Raw genomic sequence first — 21,352 nt, forward strand, 5'->3', positions numbered from 1 at the left:
TATATTTATATATTTCTATTTGTAATTGTTGTTTAAACCTCACAAGTATGGTACATTTGAACTAGTAGCATTCATTCCAAACAAATATATATGTAGCTTTTGCTTTCCTTGTCAGCTATTTCACCCCAAAGTAATGGACAAGGATTATCAGTTAACAATTCTAATCACTTGAAGTTGTCTCAACCACAGAGAGTGCATAAAAATAATTGGTTTGCAAAAAAGTTGTTCAAAGAAGAAGTATTTCAAAGGGTAGAAAGGAAATATATGATTGGTTTTAAACATAGGATTTGGTTTTCATTTGAATCACATGGGTGGAATTAAAGTTGATCACATATCTTGCAGTAAAGAAAAAAATATATCTTTAGTGCAGTTTGGCAATGGTAATATCCTTGAGGATGTCGATGTTGAGGAATGTAGCAACAATTTAAAAGGGCTTTAATTTTCAATGCCATTTCTTCTAGCTTAATGTAGATGTTTTGACTCAAGATTATTGGTGGCCCACCATATCTCTAATACAATTAACTTTGCAAGGGACAAGGGATGAGAGTTGTATGAATTTGACATTCCCTTAAACTTTATTGCATCAAGGGCATCCAAGTTCATGGCCTAGAATGTTAGTTTGATGTTTAATTCCATGGAAGTGTTGCACAACTATGGTTGACTTATTAATACAATGGTTGGGTAAGATATTACAAGGTAGTTCCACATGGTTCACACCATGTACGAAAATATGTATCTCACCACGTCAACAAAGATACAAGGTGCTAGTTTTGGTCGACAATCAATGCAACAACAAACATATGGACTTCATATAAGCTTATGTGATAATCTTCGAATTTACAACAAAATTACTGTCTCTCCAAGTACATTAGGAGTTTGGATCAAAGCACACTTGGAGACTTCATGACCTTTCATTTATTGTAAATAATATTATATCATATTCATGAAAAAGCTAAATACCAAAAATCATGTATAAGAAAATAAGAATATCAAAAGTCATTAGAAATGAAAGGTCACAAAGAAGTCAAAAGTCATGGGGAAGGTGAAGGGGCACCTACCTATTTGCATAAATGTATCCTCATGCCTATAGCATTTTGGCTTTTATCACTCAAGTCTTTTAACATAACTCTTAGCACTTAGGTAGTTGTGAGCACTCTTGTTCTTGGCAGATTTTAGGCTAAGTTGTGGTGAGGCTAGGGACTTATCTTGGAGATGATATGAACAACCTACCTTCCACTATTCCATTTTGGTGGACCTATATTAAATGTACTTAGATTTGCAGCATTTTCAATGAGAAGCTATTCACTTTCAACGTCGATTCCCGTGCACTTTCATGGTGGTTGTAAAGGCTATTTGGTACTTCCATTGTGTGTGCATTTGTGCTTTCATATGGGTTATAGTTGATGACCTAATTCATAGCTTATTTCTCATGTGTTCACTTGAATCTTTGCTCTCTCATTCCATGCTACAATAGTAACCTATTGTGAACTAATTCACAATTAACTTCTAGTACTTTCTTATTTGTGTATGTCTTAGATGGTTTTAGTTAACTAACTCCTCTTGAGGCATACTTCTTCTTACTATTATGTTGTTATATTCTTGTACTTTGTATTACAAGTGTATCAATTGTGGGTTGATTTTGTCCTCATTCTCTGGGTATTTCATACTTACCCTCACGATAACATCTATACACTTAAAATCCAAGAGAAAACAAAGATGGTGGTAGTTGAGCCCACATACTGGATGGGACTCCTATCCCAAATAGTGTGACGTATAACATGGACTTTGCACTAGGGAGACCCTCTTATTGTTGGCGGTACTTTTCCCTATCAATAAGTTCTCGGTTGATTACAAACTTGAATCATGTCAAAAGTAGGGTTGGGAAGATTCAGGAGGTTAATCTCCTTAGTCTCTTGGATATCCATGATGGCTAGTTGGTTGTGAGAAGCTCCTAGTGGGTTTAATCACTAAAATTGTTCTATTCTCGATATTCTAGGGAATCCATATGACTATTTGAGAGATTAGAAGGCATTGTTAATGATTTAGATCCAGATGCAAGAGAAATATCTTGGATTTCAAGGTGAAGACCCAAATGAGAGATGTCTTCATAGAACGTTTGACGGAGAGTATCAAATGGTCCCTTGGAGAAGTCATGAAAGGTGGAAGTATATTGAAGGACTTAAAAATGTTGGTGTGGTTCCTTGTTACGATGTTGGCCTTACTATGTCAATTAAGGGACTAAAAAACTATGCATTATCCCTATTTGGATTGATGATAAGTTGTAAGTCTTCTCTAGTTAGGGGAAGGTGTCTGATGGCATAAAAAGAGGAAAAATATGAACAACAACCTCATGAGTAATACTAGAGAAATTGATTGGCTACCAGAAGTGAGGATGAAGTGTTTAGGTTCCTTCATTGTTAATGAAGATCTCTATAGTTGATAAGTCTTCTAAGAAGTTCATGTCCCCATCAAAGTCTCTTTTTAACTCTCGGGACAGGTTGAGGATCCTCTTTGCTTACATGCTTTCCTGTGAGAAATTCAAGGATTAACCCCCTTGGATTCATGTTGAATATAAATTCAAGTATTAACTCCCCACCTTATGTATTTGGAATGTTAAAATTTTTGGATTACATACTGATACATGACCATTATGGGGCCACAACGAGGACCTTAGTCAAAAGGGGACTTAAGACTTGGGGAGGTAAAATATTTAGTATCAGGCATCGAGATCTAACCAGTGAAGACTCCCTTAGGGAATGCCTAATGCCAGCCAAACCCATGATATTTTTCAGATTGACGAGTTTGTTATCAAGCTATCAAACTAGGAGTATCGGGATACTAGGCCCTGGGGTGTTAGAATTTCCACACTTAGTAGCTGCAACTTTCCCTAACACAAATAACCCAATATACCAGTGAATGGCAGGAACCTTATCATCATTAGAGGAAGTATTCATCATGGAAGCCTTAGTTTATTGGTTCTTGAAATTTGGGGTTTAACATTTTGCATTAGACTTTCCATAGTGGCAGAGTGATGTTTCCAAGGTCATGAATATAGGTGTATCGGGACATCTAGTATCGACAAAATCTCAAGGTTTATGTGAAGTGAACTCCTAATATCGAAAACCATGATAGGTTCGTTGAATAATGGGATTATCCCTGCTAGTTAATACCTATTTGGATCAGGGAAAGGACGTGAGCGAGAGTGAGTGTTTGCATGTACCTCCTAGTCAGTCGATGACCTAGAAAAATGACGTATCAACCCTTGAGCATAGTGGAGGTGTTTCATAGCTCGTGTTGGAAATTATTAAGAGATTGGGCATCAATGTGCTTGGTTATTTTTGGAGAGATTACCAATGTGAAATATCGATATCAAAAAAACACAACATGTCTATCACATGTTGGATAGGTGGTAACCTATCAATTAACGAAGGTGTATCAACTTATCAGTTGTCAGGGTTTCAGATGTTAGGGTAATAGTTTGAAGCTATCAAGCCCTTTTCTCTAGTACTATTAGGTCCAATACTGGTTTGACATGGAACATCATATGTCACGTGATGTGGTTTGACATGGCATTAACATGGAGATGGCATGGTATTGACATGGCATTAACATGGAGATGGCATGGTATTGACATGGCATTTTGATGTAGAAAAATAATGAAGCATGATGAATATGATCAAAGTGCATAGTGATGTTGTGGTGGTAGCCAAGTGGCAACCAAGACAAAGGTGATGTGGACCTTATAATATTGAGCATCAAAATATTGAGTGTCGAGGCATCAAATGATTAAATATTGGGCATCAGGATATTAGACTATCAAATGTTAGGATGTCAAGAGATTAGGTTTAGGAAAATCATTTGGTTTTCATCATGGGCCAAGTGGCCAAGTGGCCCAACTATCGGCCTCTCAACTATTAGCCTATCATGATGTTAAGTCTTGGGCATCGACTATTTTCACAGTGAAATATACTAGGTATCTTGATGGTTGGGGGCTCAGTGACTAGTAGACGAAAAAGTCAAATAATGGAAGGTTGAGATCCATTAGATGACAACCCAGTATTGGGTCGAACTAAATGAGATTGGTGAGTTTAACCAATGAAAGCCTTTCCTAGGCATTGATGCCTAATATACCTACTATTGGTTTGAGCTGACAAATTTGAACAAGTGAGAGCATGACATGTGGTAGTTCAAAGGTGTCGAGATGGCCCTTGAAGGTTAAAATATTTAAGTGGGAAGAACTTCTTGGCTAGAGATTAGTTTTGGGAAAATTATATATCATTGTAAAGCTCTTGATGAGGAGAAGATGATGGTGATCTTGTAAACGAGTTTCAAGGAAATTGTGGGAAGAGAAATTATGATATCCCACTTCCTTAAGGTTACCAAAGAGGCTAGATATAGACACTCAACAACCTTAACCAGAGTTATGGGGTTGGGTGTGCTATAGAATGGTATTAGAGCCAAGTTTAGCACTCAAATTAAATGGGTTCAAGAGATATAAAATAATAAAAAATGAATTTGGAGTTATAATACACATAGTCGTATCAGAGTGAAGGTTCAACATTAAGATTGAATGGGCTAAGGAAATAACTAATCTGAGATGTGGTACAAATGATAGGTCTAGACGGCCAAAGAAACACCACAAAGAAAAATATATCATGAACATAATTGCTAAAGTAATGGATCAAAGATAAATCATAGAACATAGGTTCTATAGCAAGGAGAACAATAGCAAGGTTGTATAACATGGAACTAGGATCATTGGGTGCAACAAAATGGCCACACCGATCCAAGATTTTCAAAAAAAGAAGTCAAAGGCTTTGTGACTTGTGTATGAGATATCTACTAAGAGATTGAGACAAAAATATTGAAGATGTAATAAATGAAGAAATTTTGTGGAATGTTGATGGTAGTAAGGTTGTGAAGGGATGAAGTTAAGAAGTTGTTTAGATCTCCCTAAATAGCTCAATGGCATGATAATTGTAGAAGCAGATGGTTGATTGTTATAACCATAATTATGATGGGGAATCTCTCAACTCATCTTTTGTTGCTTGAGAGTTTTTCCTCAAAATATTGAAAGTGTTGTCGTATGCTAGTGAATAAAAGCACAAGCATGATAAAATTGCAAGAGACTAAATAACCAATAATTCTTATGCACTGATAACCATTATTAAAATAATAAGGCTAGGTGCATAAAGAAATGTTGAGTGCATACACTAATGAATGAGCATGTGTATAGCATGAAGGAAGACTCATAATAGTTGGTTATCATAAGATGATTATTATGATTAACTGGATTAATGATGAACATGTAACTAGGAATAAGTAGACCATATGGCTAAATAAGCTAATAAGGATGTTGCAAAGAGTTTTGTGGGGAGAAGGCTATGGATAATAAAGTATTGATCAAGAGGTTAGTAAAGATTACTGTAAAAACCCTCCTAAGATACGAGTTGATCATGTAGCATCCCACAACTGATAGCAACATTGTATGTATAGTTTTGGTATTATCATAGTATTGAGAGGGAATTAGGTAATAATTCGTCTCTTGAAAATCTAATTCCAACAACGATATAATTACATGAATGGTAAGAAAATCAAGCAGTAGCATTGGTTATACTCCAAGTGAGGCTAAAAGTCACCTAATAATTCCATATTGCTTGGAACAAATGATTTCTTATTTTTTATTGTCCTATGAAAGAGGACAACATGTCATGCCCAGGGGATGGGTCATTGAATGAATGTAGGTTCTTATAAAGCAAGTTATTATTGTATTTAATAGTTGTACATGAATAATGAGAAAGGTGTGGATAATGCACAAGTGTGTTAATGTGCATGATTGGAGTATTGTTTGCATGCATGTTTCAAAGCATAATGTGAATGTACATTTATGCATATGTATCTGAAATGGATTGATAAACAACTGAAATGATAGATTTGTTACTAATTTTTGAATTTGAGATAATATCAGGGACTGCTAGGCAATACATCCAGGGAGAGTTCCATAATAATGTGGTCACATATGGACGTTATATAGTAAATATTTAATTGAGGAAGCAAAGTTACAGGAAGATGAAGATAAAAACTAAGAATTTTTGACACTGTTAGATTATATTTGATCTACCAATTTAAATCTAAATTGCACAGGACTGATAGGTTGGACACTAATTTTTTCTCATGAAGTGCATGTGTACATAGAAGGATGGGATGAATACAGAAGGAAATGACCAACTCAATTGATAATAACTGCTCAAGGGAATTGGAGTAGAGTTTTTAAAAATTTCGAGTTATGCAAAGGAACTTGAAATGGAAAATTCTTAAACCTCTTCCTTTTTAATGATAAAAGTGTTAGAATATGCAAATATATAAGCTTGAGAATGTTGGATTGTTTTTTTATGCCTCAAGGATATTGAAAATAAGTAAGTGAGTAAAAGGGAACTGATTGTTGAGTTTGAAAATAATCTAGCACATGTTTTAATTAGTTGACTAACAATTGATATGTGATGAGGTGATAAAGTGGTGAAAGGTGTAGGTTGCTCTTACGAATTTGATATTAAAAGGCCACCTAATTGAAGTGGTACTTGAGGCAAGGAAGTGACTTCAACTGTCAAAAGAGCCTTGAGAAATCATCAACTAAATATGCATAATAATGGTTGTTATCACCTAAATTGACCTCAGGCTGAAGGGAGGAAATTCCAGGGTAACCACAAACCAAGCTTAGCCTAGTGGCTAGCCCTACTAGGCCGGGAGAGGGCTCTCTCCTTAAGCATCTCAGTCAAGATGACTGGATCAGGTAAAGGATTTTAGGCTAGGTATAGTAGCTTGAAGGTTTTGATTGAATTTTGTTGGTGTTTCGCTGGATCAGATGGAGCTGGGCAGTTTAGGTCTGGGAAATTAGGTCAGAAATGTAGGGTGTTCTATGGGGCAAGGTAGGCATAGGCTTTAGCACTTTAGGCTTAATGGTGTGAGGTGTTTAAGACTGATGAGGAGCTAAGAAGGGCATGTGACAATCATGGATCCTTCTCAAACAGTAGAAAACATGAAATATTGAATGATTTCCCAAGGCAGAGCACTGTTACAATGGATTCTACCTATCAAACTTGATAACATTCAATAAGAAGCAATGAAATGGATGATGGCATACATAAAACATGTAAACAAATGATTACAAAAGAAGAAAATGTGCTAAAACTCCATACCACAAGGATCCCATAAAAATAGCTACAAATCTTATTAATCTCCTTGCCAAACTGCTTACAATGATGTACAATCAAGCTCTGAGCATCCAAGTGAGTCCAACCCACACAATGACTGAGAAAATACATAATATAGGCTTCAAAACAACAAATCCTAGCCTCAGGGGTCGAATCCATGAGAGGAGGAATCAATTGCACAAAAAGTTGAGCTGACAACTGAAGACTAGGATGCTGAAACTGAAACATTCCTGGTATGAAGCAAACTGATTCATTCATCTTATTTAAGCTTTTCACGTAATGTATCTACCCTAGATAACCAAAATATACATTAATTACATCATGATTTTACATTAAATTAGTGAAAAGATTAAAATCCCATAGGTGAAAAGCAATTTCTGAAAGAAACAGTGAAAAAAATAGGCATCCTGTCAAGTGCGCAATGCCTTAAGGAAATGTGGAGCACCTCTCATGGACAAATGCGCAGTGCCTTAAGGAAACGTGCAATTAACTTCATATCAACTTTAGAGTGCCTTAATGATGTCCAAATTAAGTGTGGGATAGCTCTTTGGAAATCTTGTTGAGTCTACTTTCCAGAACATCTTGAATTTTTCAATTTGGAGCTCATTTGCCTTATCAAAAGCTCAATCTCCCAAGGCTGGTCAAAATGTGCAGAATGAGGCTGCCAAAATGCAGATTGATGGTGTAGTCAACTTTTGAAGGTCTTACTCAACTCCAAATTGAGCTCATGATAACTCATTGGAAATATTTTTGTGTCTAGTTATCATTTGACTCATCAAGAAAGTCATTTGGTCACTCCACCTAGGATAAATATTGATTTTCCCAAGGTCGCTCCAGAAGTGCAGCAACTCTCCTGAGGCAAATGATGTTTTGGAAATTTCTCCCAAACCATGAGACCTATGTAAAAACTGAAGGATGTTTTTCTTCTTGAATCTATTATGGGAAAAAAACCTCTCTCACTTTTTTCAAATTCATCTTTTCTTGCTCAAAAACATCATTCGAATAAAACCTATCCCGATGTGTGGAACAGGGGATTTGTAGAAATGAAGGGAAATAAAGGGGATGAGGGGCTTCTAATTTCTTGAGAAAATTTTGGGATGTAGGGAGGGATGTCAGGAAGCAGGGGAAAGTAGAATTTCAAAGATTGAGTGAGGGGAAGGGGTCTAAAATGGCAAAACATAGGCCTAACCTAGAAAAGTGTTAAATTGTAGCAATAGGCTAGGGTTTGTGGGAAAATGATGAATTTGAGGGATATAAGTGATGGGAAGTGTTTAAGAAGGTATATTAAGGATAGGGGAAGGTGTATGAGCATCATGATACAATTTTGTTGATGATTTGACCATCTAAGAAAAATTACCTTCAAAACCCTAGAAGAGAGAAATGAGCCTTACCTAAGCACAACTGAAGCACAAACAAGGTGTAAAATGACCCATTGGAACCTGAAATAATGATGACAACTCTTTGAATGATGGCACACTCAACCGAATGGTGACATGGACCAGTACTTGGAAAACTTTGGAAGGAGTGAAAACAATCCTAGACCTAATACCTAGTGACCAAATTTTACTTGAAGACTCATTGAAATGACAAAAATTTGATTTCGACACCCCAAGACCACTTTATAAGAGCATATTTGATCACTGGTGGAAGACTGCAAAGACTGACACTAACATTGGCCTTATTGGGGATGGCAGCTCCTTGGAGGTGTCAAGAACACCATAGACCAAGTGCCTAACCATGTGGGCCAATACGGTCAAAAACACAAACTGAAATGCATGACTGAAAACTGATGACTTGATGACACAAACTGACTCTGAAACTGACTTGAAATTGACTAAAAAAATGACTCAAGACTTACTTAATTGAAACAAGTACTTACAAAACTTATTAATGGCAACAGACCATCGAGATTTGAGGGCTTCAAATACTGATGACAACCACCTGCCTACTGAAGAAATATGTACAATCATGTGAAGTGAACCTTCCAATGTAACCAATCCAGCAAATGGCTACTCACTGAAATTCTGCTCTCACTTTCCCCGAGTAGGCAGAACATCGTACATGTAGGCAACTCACAATAAAAACTAAAACCAAGGCTTATGCTAACAAACTAGAGAACATTCATCTTCTCCAATTCTTGCAGAAGAATGGCGAAGGGATCTTGAAAATCCTGAAGTACTAGCTTGTCTTAAGGTCCAACATAAAAAATACAAGTACTTCCTTCATTCTGATTTGAAAGAACAGTTGGTTGCTGATTGATAGGAGGGCATAGAGAGGTAGAAGCTTCTGCTATTTGAGTGTTAGCTGTAAATTCCTTGAGCATGAGAAATTCTGACTCGATTTCTGGCATAATGTCTCTCTCAGGCTCATACTCCTTAATTTCATAGTCTAAGTCATTCTTAAATAGAAAACATTCTTCAAGATTGTCAAACATGACATCCCTACCATCTTCATGAAAGAAAACAATATCTGTTCGCCGATCTACAAATCTAATTTCAAGACTGTCCCCATTTTCAAAAGTGGATGAAGCTTCACTAACACCTACTTGACGATGTGAACACTGCAAACCTGCATTAGCTTGGGCTGTAACATGACCTTTCAGGAGTTGATCTATCTCATCTTCAGATAGAGGAGATAATACTTTTTGTTTTCTTTTGCTAAAACAATAATTGTCTTCTTTCCCTCCTAAAGTTTGACAAGGATGTTGAATATCTTCATTAATTTCAAGCAAAGGAGTATATAAATTTTCCTCAGACTGCTGATTCATTTCATGTGATTCCTGTTGAATATCAAGCTGCAAAATTCCTTCATCTTCAAGCAAGGAAGAAGCTACTGTATGGTGGCGATGATCTTGTGTAATGAAGTGACTGGCATTTTGAGATTTTTGTTGAAGGGAAAAATCAAAGAAGGCTTCAATGATTTCTTCATCATCACGATCTGAATCTTTATCACAATCTGAAATTGGAATTTGATTTTCCTGCATACTGTCTTTTGTTATGAGCAGATATGAAATAAGACATTGTCTTCCATCAGCTAGAGGATTTGGTGCTGCGTTGGGATGCACGGAATGAGGACAAATGAAAGCATGGTAAGTTCGATAACCTATGGAAAGGACCGTATAAGATCTCAACATATAGAGAACATATTAGCACCGTTGCCGGGGACGAGGTGACAGATCTTCTTTGAGAAAGATCATGCAAGTTTCAAATCTGACTGCTGATGGTGGACAACAGTTAGACACATATGAAGGCTGAAATCATCTACTTGATGAATCCATTGTTCAATATCCCAAGCTTCAAAATTTCAAAGCGACTTCACTGCCAACGAATCCAGAATCCAGATTTCAGAACGTTGATGGTAATCACCAATGACAGGGTATGTGGAAAATCCGTTATCTAGTGAAATGTTATTGAATTTAAGGGATGAGTTAGAAAAATTTCAGATTGATTAGAATTTCTCAACATCAGTGTTTCTTTGTTTGAAATCCAGCCGCTCACACCTAAAAGTAAATATTGTTTTCTTGGCTTAGTTGCTGAAAGATTAGAAAATGAAATTGAATTATTGGATGTTCAAATTAAATCACATGAATTCCGAGATCCAAAAAAGTTCTGGAAACTCTTCCTCCATCAAAACAAGAAACAATAGGGTTATTCGTGGATGTTTGCATTGACAATTTACAGTTGGAGGCCTGTGTTGAGGAGTTATGGTAGCAAACAGAGTCTGGTTTCTTCGATCCTATTGTTGCATATATGGAGTATTTTTTTAGTTTGAAGGATAAGTCAGATTGTCTTTCACACAGCCAAACTCAGTTTGTGCATGGATGGCTGTCAGCCTTTCCAATTGTGTCCTGGTTCAAGCACTTCCAAGCAGCATCCTTGTCACAATTACTTGATTGGTTGATCTGGAATTACAACATCACTTGATCTATTGATTTTGCTACAAAGTAGGGTAGGTTTGTGCATAAATAAGCTGCCCAAGGCAACACTTTGCTTTTGGTATTTGTTTATGTATAGGTTGCAGTGTATCTATGTTTTTGGTTGGTATAAGTTGTTCAGGTTTGCAACTGTTTGTGACCGTATTTCCCAATGGATGAGGCACTTGGTCTACGGTGTTCTTGACACCTCTAAGGAGTTTCCATCCCCAATAAGGCTGATGTTAGTTCTAGTCTTCGCAGCATGTCACCAGGGATCAACATGAGCTCTTACTATGTCTGGTTTTGTTAGATATTTTGCACATGATCTTCAGTGAAAAACATGTCATAAGTGTGTCCATCAAAAGCATCTTGGAAAAAGCTTTCCAACTGTATATCACACTCTCAAAACCGGCTTCCGGATCAAAAGATATGACCAAATGAATGATTGATTCAAAGATCTCCCTGTGTAGCACTTCATGTATTTAATGATCTAGAGGGAAGCTAGGAGATGTCAGTGTCTGGTTTTGTGGCTGGATTGTGATAGAGAAGGAGAGAACATAGCATTTGAGGTTTATTGCCATGTTGCTAATCCTCATCTCATTATATGGTGAGCTCGTTTCTCTGCTTTGATTGAAAAAGATATCCTGTGTAGAGGGCATTGTACATTGTTGACAAGGCTATTTCTAATGAAAGGTATACAGTTTCTGGTCTCATGGTTCTAGAGAAGAATTACTTGGAGATTTATAGGTATGAATCTTGGGTAGGTTAAACTATTCCAACATTTATGACTCGACAACAATTTGTTCCAACAAGATTATTGATGCAACTATGCATGATCATATCAAAAGCTATTAGATTGGCACTATGCTACTAAAGATGCAAAATACACGGTTTTGTCCAACAAACTTGGGCGAGGCAATTGTTATGAACTATGATGCCATGGTTAGAAGCTAAGCAGAGGTTTTGGAGACTTGCTTGCAGCAGAAAAAAGGGCATTGCTGTTAAAGAGGGAAGTTATATAAACATGATGGACAACATGGAAACTTCTGATACTGGATTATGTAGTCATAAAGGTGACAGGGTAGAGATAGACATGAGAGCTCCTTTTGAATCAGTTAAGGCTGCTGTCAATATGTTTGGAGAGAGGGCTATTGGAGATAAAATTACTAAGAAAAGACTTGAAATTCCAGAAGAAAAGAGACAAATATCAAATGAAACTCAACTGCATCTTCTACAAAAGGACTTTGCTAAGTTAAGGGAACAACTGAAAAACATAGAGACAACAAAGGCTCAAGCTCCGGTTGAACTGACAGAAGCTAAGAAAGTTGTCCAGGATTTGTCTTGGAAGTTGGGAAAAGCAACAGAATCTAGAGAAAAGGCTTATAAGGCTTCTGAAATTGCTAGGCTTCGTGCTGAAGAAGTATGTGCTACAAATACAGATAATGGTAAGACTGATAATACAGGTTGGCACTTAGATCTTACTTCTGCACGAAATGAGCTTATGCAACTACAGCTGAGCTGGAAGATGCCAAAAAAGAGCTTAGAAAGCTGAAACAAGAGTTCCAAACTTGCATGGAAACCAAGGTATTTTCCATCAAACAAGCAGAAGAGAAAATTACCAAAGTAGAAATAAATGCAATCAGGGCAAAGGAGCTTCAGGAGGATATTTTTGCAGCTCATGAATCTCATGCCCTTATTAAACGGACTTGTATGGAAGCAGAAAAGGAAAGGATTTCAATTACAGCTGAGAGGGAGGCCATAGCAAGGGAGGCTTCTGCAGCAACAGAACAAAGAACAAATGAAAGCAACAGATTTGAATGCAGAGCTTCATAAAGCCAGATCAAAATTGGCAGTTGCCATTTGCTGCTGAAGAAAAGGCAAAAGATGCTGCTGCACATCTGTCCCATGGAAGTATCGTTGAAGGCCAAGTTTAGCTCCAAATCCCATGCACCCCTGCATTAACACACACGAGTCAAACATCAAAGCCAAGTTAATATAAGGAGGTGGTGCTACGCATTTACTCTTGGCGTTGCATACTCCCTTCAGGTGCTACACACTCTGCAGAAGTGTTGCGCACTTCCTCTATGCGCTGCGCACTCCGCAGAAGTGCTGCACGTAGGACTCAGCACACTTTCGGAACTCCCATTTGCCTAAGTGAAATTTAATTCAACCAAACAGAGATTCTGCCAGAGAAGCTCCTACATCTGCCTTTTTCTCAATGGGCCTTCAAATCTGGATATAATAATTGAAAGTTGAATCGCAACATATTTCAGGATTCAAAGGAGAATGTCAAAAATCTGTTCATGTTTTTTCGATTTTTATATACTTTCGCTGATGTGATTGGTTTGTGCCCATTCATACTAGTTGAGTTTCTTCAGGCTTTCCATGACCATGATTCAAAAGCTACTTGGGAAAATTCATATCGCTCTTCTGAAACTTTTTCTAGAAAATGTTGATGAACTTCCGAGCTCTATCAATACTGGCAAATAGATTCAATGTGATTCTTCTCTAAATGATGGCAGTTGTATGAGATTAACTCAAGCTGTAAAACCTTGGAACTTTGATGTTATAGTTTGGAAAGAATTCTTGAATCCCTTTACATGGCCAGAGATTTTGAGATTAGTAGCAGTGGATGCTGGCTTTGTCCAAAGCGAAAGAAGGAAATGTGTTGATAAAATAGGATACCATGGTTTGGTTCCTGGGACATTGAAGGGTGCATTATTCCGCATCCTGTCGTAGGAAGGGGCTAATGGTTTTAAAATACCCGAGATTGCAAAACATGTGCTTACCCCATTAGAGGATTTTCCTCCACCTATCAATAATAACGAGGCAAAAATTAAGGTCATAGGAGTTGGTGGGGGTGGTTCTAATGCTGTCAATAGGATGATCGAGAGTGAAATGAAAGGTGTGAAGTTCTGGATTGTCAATACAGATGTGCAGTATGATATACTTTTTGAGAAAGGGCATAGTATGAAACTTGATGTTGAGGTTTTTTGACAAAGAATGCCTGAACAAACAAAATCGACAGTCAAAACACATCTCTGAATTTTGAGGCAACAACTAAGGGGAAACTCAGTTTCTAATGCATAATATCAGCAGTAAGGATGGATCACTGATTTTTAGGGATAATCCCCAGTAGAAAACTTCAACATGTGGCAGTATTCAAATCATTCAACAAAAAGATGGCAAAGATTTTGGGCATCCAAGGCATCTACAGGGCATAGGTGGAGGATGATTTGATCAACATCCCAGATTATCCCAGATTTCCAGTGATGGTTCCAAAACAAACTTTGGCAGGCAATTCGACTTGTGGCAGCAAATCAATTGCTCTTTGTTTTTTATGAGATTTAATTAGATTATTTAGTTATAATTTGATTTATGTAATTTGACTATAACACATATTTGTTTTTCTTTTTAATTTTAATTATTTTTTTATTCATATGAGTAGGAAATCATAATTAATATGTGATAGGGTATATATAGGATCATTTTTGAGATGTAAGGGTTCGATTTTTGCAGCAGACATAGGCTGCTTGGGACTATGTAAAGTTTTTCTTGAATATTATTTTAATAAAGCAGTTTTTGCCCTTTAGGCCTGGGATCCATCAGGGTGTTTAATGTCTAGAATGTTTTTCCTGTAATTCACTTACATATTTTGTTTTTTCTACCTTGTTACAACATTATCTAAGAGATGTGTTAGGAATTCATCTACACACGATGCTCCTTTCATGATGATTTTGTTCTTAGATGTAGTGGTTGTCTTTGCAGAATCCATCCTCTATTAGATGCTCTGTTGAGTAACCCTGTGTTTCTCTTTCGTCTAACGTTGCTACTGTAGATCCATCCCCTGTTTGATGCATGCAGGGCAGCGGGCTTTCTCCCCTCTTCTTCTCACATTTGCAATATTTTATCTGGCTGAACATTGCATTTACTTTGCCCCAAGTTTTCCAACAGAAACTAGAATTGACCCCATAGCCCAATGGTCTTTTCTCTTGCTTTTTTCGACCCAAAAACCTTTCAAACAAATCCCCACACTCCATAGCTAGCCTAAGAATAAGTTATCACAACCACATTTTGTTGGCAAAGAGAGAGCCCTCTCTGGTCTAGCAGGGCTAGATGCCAAATCAAAAGCTTGGTCTATGGTTACCTCAGAGTTGCCTCTTCTCAGCCTTAAGGTTCATCTTGAGTGCTAACAATGGTAATCATGTATATGTAAATCGACCATACTAGAATGGTTAATAATTCCTTCATGTTGAGTTTATATCTCTTTCGAATAATTTCAATTGAATGCATGTATTGCATGAATTCCTAAGAAGGGCATGGTTAAGACAAAGAGAAAGAAGTGTGTGAAGAAAACCAAAGAACGTGTGTGAGAAAACTAAAGAATGTGTGTGAGTGGGAAATTAAACTGAACCATATGTGAGGATGTGACTGTCACTCTAGAAGGGGCCAGCCAAGAACATACTGAGAGACCACAAACTTGCAAGGCATCGAAAAAACAAATAAGAAGCACACAAATATTGCTAGAATAATGAAGGGATCCCTTTTTGTGTTAAGTGTTTTTTCATGCATGTAAGACACTAAAAAACAAAGGATAAGCACGAGGAACTGCTCCGTTAGTTTTCTCTATAGGACCATAATGGCCTCACACAATTTTGTTTCATTCAAGTATGTGAGACATTAAAAAATAAAGGAGAAGCACCGAAGTGCTTCTAAGACAATGAAGAACTCCATTTTTATGTTGTGTTTTCCCATTGTGCCATACCTTTCTATATTAATAAACTCTTACTTAGTGATTAAAGAGAAAAAATCATTATTTCCATAGGTGAAGGAGAGTGAAAATGAAACTCTCGGCCTTGACCAGTTTTATTTGTTGACATGAAAAGTATGATTGCCATAAGATTTATTTTTAAATGAGTGTGCTAATATGGAATTATTATTTAGTACGATGATGTTTTCTTTTAATTTTCTTGGTATGCAATCGAACATGATTAAATGATTGACTATGTGTTGGTTTTGAACAAATTTTGTGGTTGTTGTGAACATGATTAAATGATTGACTATGTGATGGTTTGGAACAAATTTTGTGGTTGTTGTGAACATGATTAAATGATTGACTATGTGATGGTTTGGAATAAATTTTGTGGTTGTCGCAAATGATATCTCAAAAGGGATTTGATGCCTAAGACACTGACATGTTGTGGCTAGATGAGAATACATATTACAAGTAGAGTGCCTTGGGTATGGCATGGGATGTAAGTCAACAATGAAATATGAAATATCACCACTTGCAAATAACCAAGAACTATGAGAAGAGTCCCATGTTTATGAGAGCTAGGTTTTGTATGAAGCGAGTTTGGAAAAAAAATTATGATTGAAAGCTTTGTGAGTATATCTCACGTAAACTAAACGTTGTGATATAGGTGAAATGATGAATCATCTAGGAGGATAGATAAAGGGTATGAAGTAGAGAGCCTAGGAACAAGACCACTGAAGCAACACTTGACCTAAGACAAGTAAATCATGTTAGGAGAAAGCAGATAGAATATCATGGCTATAGGACTCTAAAAATTCCTTCACTATATTTGTGAAGGAAAACCTCAACCAAATAGATCACTCGAGGAAGAGGATTGTCTCGACCCAAAATGACAAGTGTATGCCAAGAAGAGAAGACTTGTCTCACACTTACTAGTTCAAGAGTGTGGATAGGTGTGTTTGATACAAAAATGAGCTAAACGTGTTAATTGTGGTAGACTCATGAAATGAAAGATAAAAATACAAATAAGTATTATGGTTAAATAAATATTTTATCTATTGTTATCACCCAAAAAATGATCACCTGTCCATTTCATACTAAACGGATTGAAATACTCCATGCAGGATTAATTTTACCATAGTAAATTCACTTTCACCATAGGAAATAATTTAGTAAACCATTTGATGAAAATTCAAAAACCCCATGAGAATAATTGAATAAATCATTATTTATTTAATCTTCTCTAGAAATAATTATTAAATAATCATTTGATAATTATTTCTTAGCATCTTTGACTTAATCACTTTGAAATAATTAAATAAATCAATATCTATTTATTATTCCTTAATCTTATTTTTGAATAATTGTTAAACCACTATTTAATAATTATTTCAAATTCACGTTTTTCTTAATTCTCACAAAGTGATTAATAAATCATTTTATTTGTTAATTACTTCAACCATTTTCTAAATAAAGATATTTGACCATTTTTAATATACTTTTCCTCTCCAAAAAATATAATAAAATATTCCTAACAGCTAGATTTTGATTTGGCCAATATTTTATTATTATTTTCCAATTCCTAATTTAACTCGATACTTTGTTATAAATAAGAGGGTTTTCCATTCATTCTTCACCATGATCATCATCATCATCACCCCTATCATCTTATCATATTTTAGCTTCTAATTGAGTTCCATCTTGCCTTTGGGTTTTCTGCATATTGAGAGAGACAAACAGATTGCTGAAGCACAATGACATAAAAAAGGCCCATCTCATGGAGGGGGATCTATAGACCCATGTTGTAAATCTTCCTCACTAGGTGCTTTAATAAAATTATTATTCATTTGAACTCCTACATTGGGTACTACGCTGTTTATTTCTCGCTGTTATATGTTTTGGGTTGCATATGATCTTTTTGCTGCAAGATTTTCTTATTTTATCATTGCAGATCTGAAGCGTAAACAACCATATCTTATTGTTAGGGTCACTTATAACTAGTGACTTAAGTGAAGTATTTTTGGTACACTTTCTAAGGATTTTCTTACTAACAAATGGTGACTCTAGTGGGTTTTTAGCTGCATAGTTGTCAACAAATAACAACTCCACTGGTGTAGTAATTCAGATCCTTGGTGATTGTCATTTCAGAGATCTTTAGTGTTTTTAGCTATTTTTAGCACTCTCATTTTTAATTTGAGATCTCCTTTATTTTTTGGAAAATTTTCTATTTCTATTTGGGTTCTGCATCTTTCCGCAGGTCATAGGTACCAGTCGAGCAGGAAATGACACAATCTAGGTGAGATTTTTCGAACGAGAGTTGCGGGAGAAGAACACAATTTTTAGCCTATTTTCTATGTCCCAACGCACTTCTCAGCCCATTATCTGCATCCAGATGCACTTTTCAGGTCATTTTCTGCATTCTATCATTTTTTAGATTTTTTTATAGAATTTTCCGGTTTTGTCGACTATGTTGCGAGTGTAATGGGAAGGGTTCAATCACCCCTAGACCCAGATTCACTTAGTAGTTTCTCATTGAGGAAGGGATAACCCCCCTAGGGTTTAGAGTACACCTCCATCATTTAGGAAGAGACTCACTGAGTTTAGGAGTCTAGAGGGAAGCATTTTCAACCACTGTTTTCTAGGTTTTGTCCACTATTTTACAACCCTCTTGGATAGGTTTCTTCATCATTTTACTCCATTTAGAGTTTAGTGTTTCCTTCCCTCCTTAGGATCCCCTTGTGCATCCTGGGTTTTGGAGCTTCTTGCCTATCCTTTTCCAGCATTTTCACCTCTAACTTTTGCTAGTTTTCTGCCCCATTTACAATAGATTGGTGCCTTTAGATCCCAATCCCTTATACATAAGATATTTTTGCCATTTATGTGTCTTTAAGTTGCTTGTTTGCCATATTTTTATCAGATGCTTGATAGCCTTCTTAGGTGGGGGGTTGTGTGCTTGGATTTTTTGTTCATTTTACTGTCCATTTTCAACATTATTTACAATTTTTCAGCACTTGATTTTCAGCAGCACGCGGCAACATAAAATGTGCTCAATTAACTCATACACTGAACACAATTTTCACATACACGTGCACACCTTAAGTGAATGTGAGCTTGGTTAACTCCTCCAAGCCAAGACTTGAAACAAGCCACATAATAATAACTTAACACACATAGATTAAGCTCACTTTGGCACTAGGGCCAAACAATATGTGTAGTTAGATGTAGGATCGACGGGATAGGCTTCCAATAACACCCATCGATCACTTACATTGAGACATAACTTGTTGACATATTAGGGATCTTAAAATCCTTCACCATTCCACTGTCCAAAGCCAGAGTGTGCTAAGAACCCAATTTAGAGGGGGTTAGGCTAGGTCATCGTGCGAGTGGTTCATCTCGGGGATACCCAAATTGTGGTAGGGAATCTTGTGCTTTGGGTAATCACCAAGAAGCTCAAAACTCGACCACCCCTGTGGGATGAAGGTAACCGTAGTGATCAATAATAGGAAAACACCCTATAGGACTGGCTGTGGGAAGCAATTGGTTCTCTACCCCACCTTTCTCTATACAAATTTGCTTGTAGGGATCAAATTCCGTCAAGTATGAAATCCTTTGGAAGTCCATATGAAACAATAGATTTAGGACTTATTTGAGTATTTAGATCACCTATAGGCTAGAGGTCAGTTTTCTTTGATAGGACGTGTTTGCTTGAATTAGAGTAACATATTAATATAGTTAGTTTACACTTGGCACCACTGCACTAGGTGTTTTCTTGCTATTTGTTGCTCTTTTTCTCCTATCATCATCCTTTATTCTATTGAGTCATCTTTGTCTTGACATCATTTCTCCCCCTAGGCATTTTTCGTAGAGACTTCATGGCCTTTTCCCCCAGTTTCCTTTAGGACATCTTACTCCTCCCCATCGAGTTCGAGTTCATCCTCCTAGTCCTCCATTGAGTCCCCATAATGAGTCTGGTTCTTCTGATTCTTCCAGTTCTTTCTTTGATTCACATCCTCCCAAACTCATACCGCCACCATGTCAGGCACCAACGTGGGTGTAGGAAACCAAGGTGGTAATCAAGGTAACCACACAGGTGGAAAATCTACCGGTATGGTCACTAACCTCCCATTGCTCCCCTATATTGTTGGTTTGAGCCTTCCTAATTTCACAAGGTCATCAACGATCCTCTTCTCCATGTCCCTAATTGGCCTGCTATTCCTACCAAGCTTGCTTCTGACATCCCAAAGTTTGAAGGTAATCTTGGAAATACCCCACAAATCATGTTAGATCTTTCCATATGTGGTGTTCATCAAATTACATCACTGAAGACTCCATTCATCTTCACCTTTTCCAATGCACCCTTATTGGATTTGTTGCCAAATGGTATGTGGACCAACTGCATGCCTCCCATTCCACCTTCGCAACTCTCGCCAAAGTTTATTTCCTATTTCCAACTACCTCTCTGATACAATACAGGTACCGAACTTTTGACCTCTTTTCGTCAAACTTCTGCTACCCACCTTTCTGACCATGTTCAAGAATGGCGCACAAAAGGAGGAGCATGTGTAGAATGCTTGATTTTGATGACCATGTTTATATGGATTTGTTCCTTAGAATGCTTTTGGCCCCCATAGGAAAAGATGTCACCTCTCGCTTCCCCCAGTCTAGGGAAAAATCACTCCAAATAGCTTTAAAATATGACCCGATCTATGCATAGTCAGGTTATGTTTATATTGTCCTTCCTGATTTTCCTCGGCTTGGTGATGCTAATGTGTCGGGGGCATCTCATGCCGCAAACAATATCGTTGGATCTATTTCCCACCCTCCACTTCCGCCATATGCTCTACCTCCAATGAGTTATGGCCAACCCTAGGGGGGACTTGTTCCTCTTACACCTATCCCCCTCTCAATCCCTCACATGGGAACACTTACCAAGGTACAAGCATGTCATATGCATAACCCCATCCGCATAAGTCGATGCAAGGGCCAATTGTTGCTCCACTTGGTTATTAAAATGTTGTTGTGAATCCTTACTATCCTTATGCATTTCCTAGAGATCCAGCCTTGTCAGCACCAACACCCCAACTTCCCATGCCTCCTCCACCTTTTCCACAATAGCAACCACCCCTCCAAGGTCAAGTATATGCCCAACAAAGCACAACCAATCCCCCCAATCCCAAGAGAAGGAATAAAGGGAAGGGTAACTAGAACTAGAAATCTCAAGGTAACCAAAGGCAACCAAGGTCCACCACCTAATGCCCCCTAAGGGTGACTAGCCTAATATCGAAACGCAACAACAAGGTGGATAGCCCAAGCAAGCTTCAAAAAAAGGCTCTTCGAACGAACAAACCTTGTGTTGTTGCAGAGTATTTGGCCATAATACTCATGAATGTTCCCTTTTACCTTAGATGTGCCAAGCATGGGAAGCTCAAGTAGTTATTTCTAGAAGACCTCAACCCATTCCTCCCCCAC

At 37.2% G+C, this 21,352-nt stretch overlaps 1 protein-coding gene across 1 annotated transcript; it reads left to right on the top strand.

Annotated features, from left to right (window-relative positions):
• The first annotated feature begins 12,055 nt into the window (after window positions 1–12,055).
• Window positions 12,056–12,676, top strand: LOC149153297 (WEB family protein At1g12150-like). Its single transcript, XM_089443776.1, has one exon. It carries the CDS (start codon window positions 12,056–12,058, stop codon window positions 12,674–12,676), a length of 621 nt encoding a protein of 206 aa, XP_089299902.1.
• The last annotated feature ends 8,676 nt before the right edge of the window (window positions 12,677–21,352 follow it).

Source organism: Pinus tabuliformis, chromosome 9 (genome assembly GCF_031772625.1).
Source record: "Pinus tabuliformis cultivar Carrire ecotype Pingquan chromosome 9, CPIR1, whole genome shotgun sequence".
Taxonomy (NCBI): Eukaryota; Viridiplantae; Streptophyta; class Pinopsida; order Pinales; family Pinaceae; genus Pinus; species Pinus tabuliformis.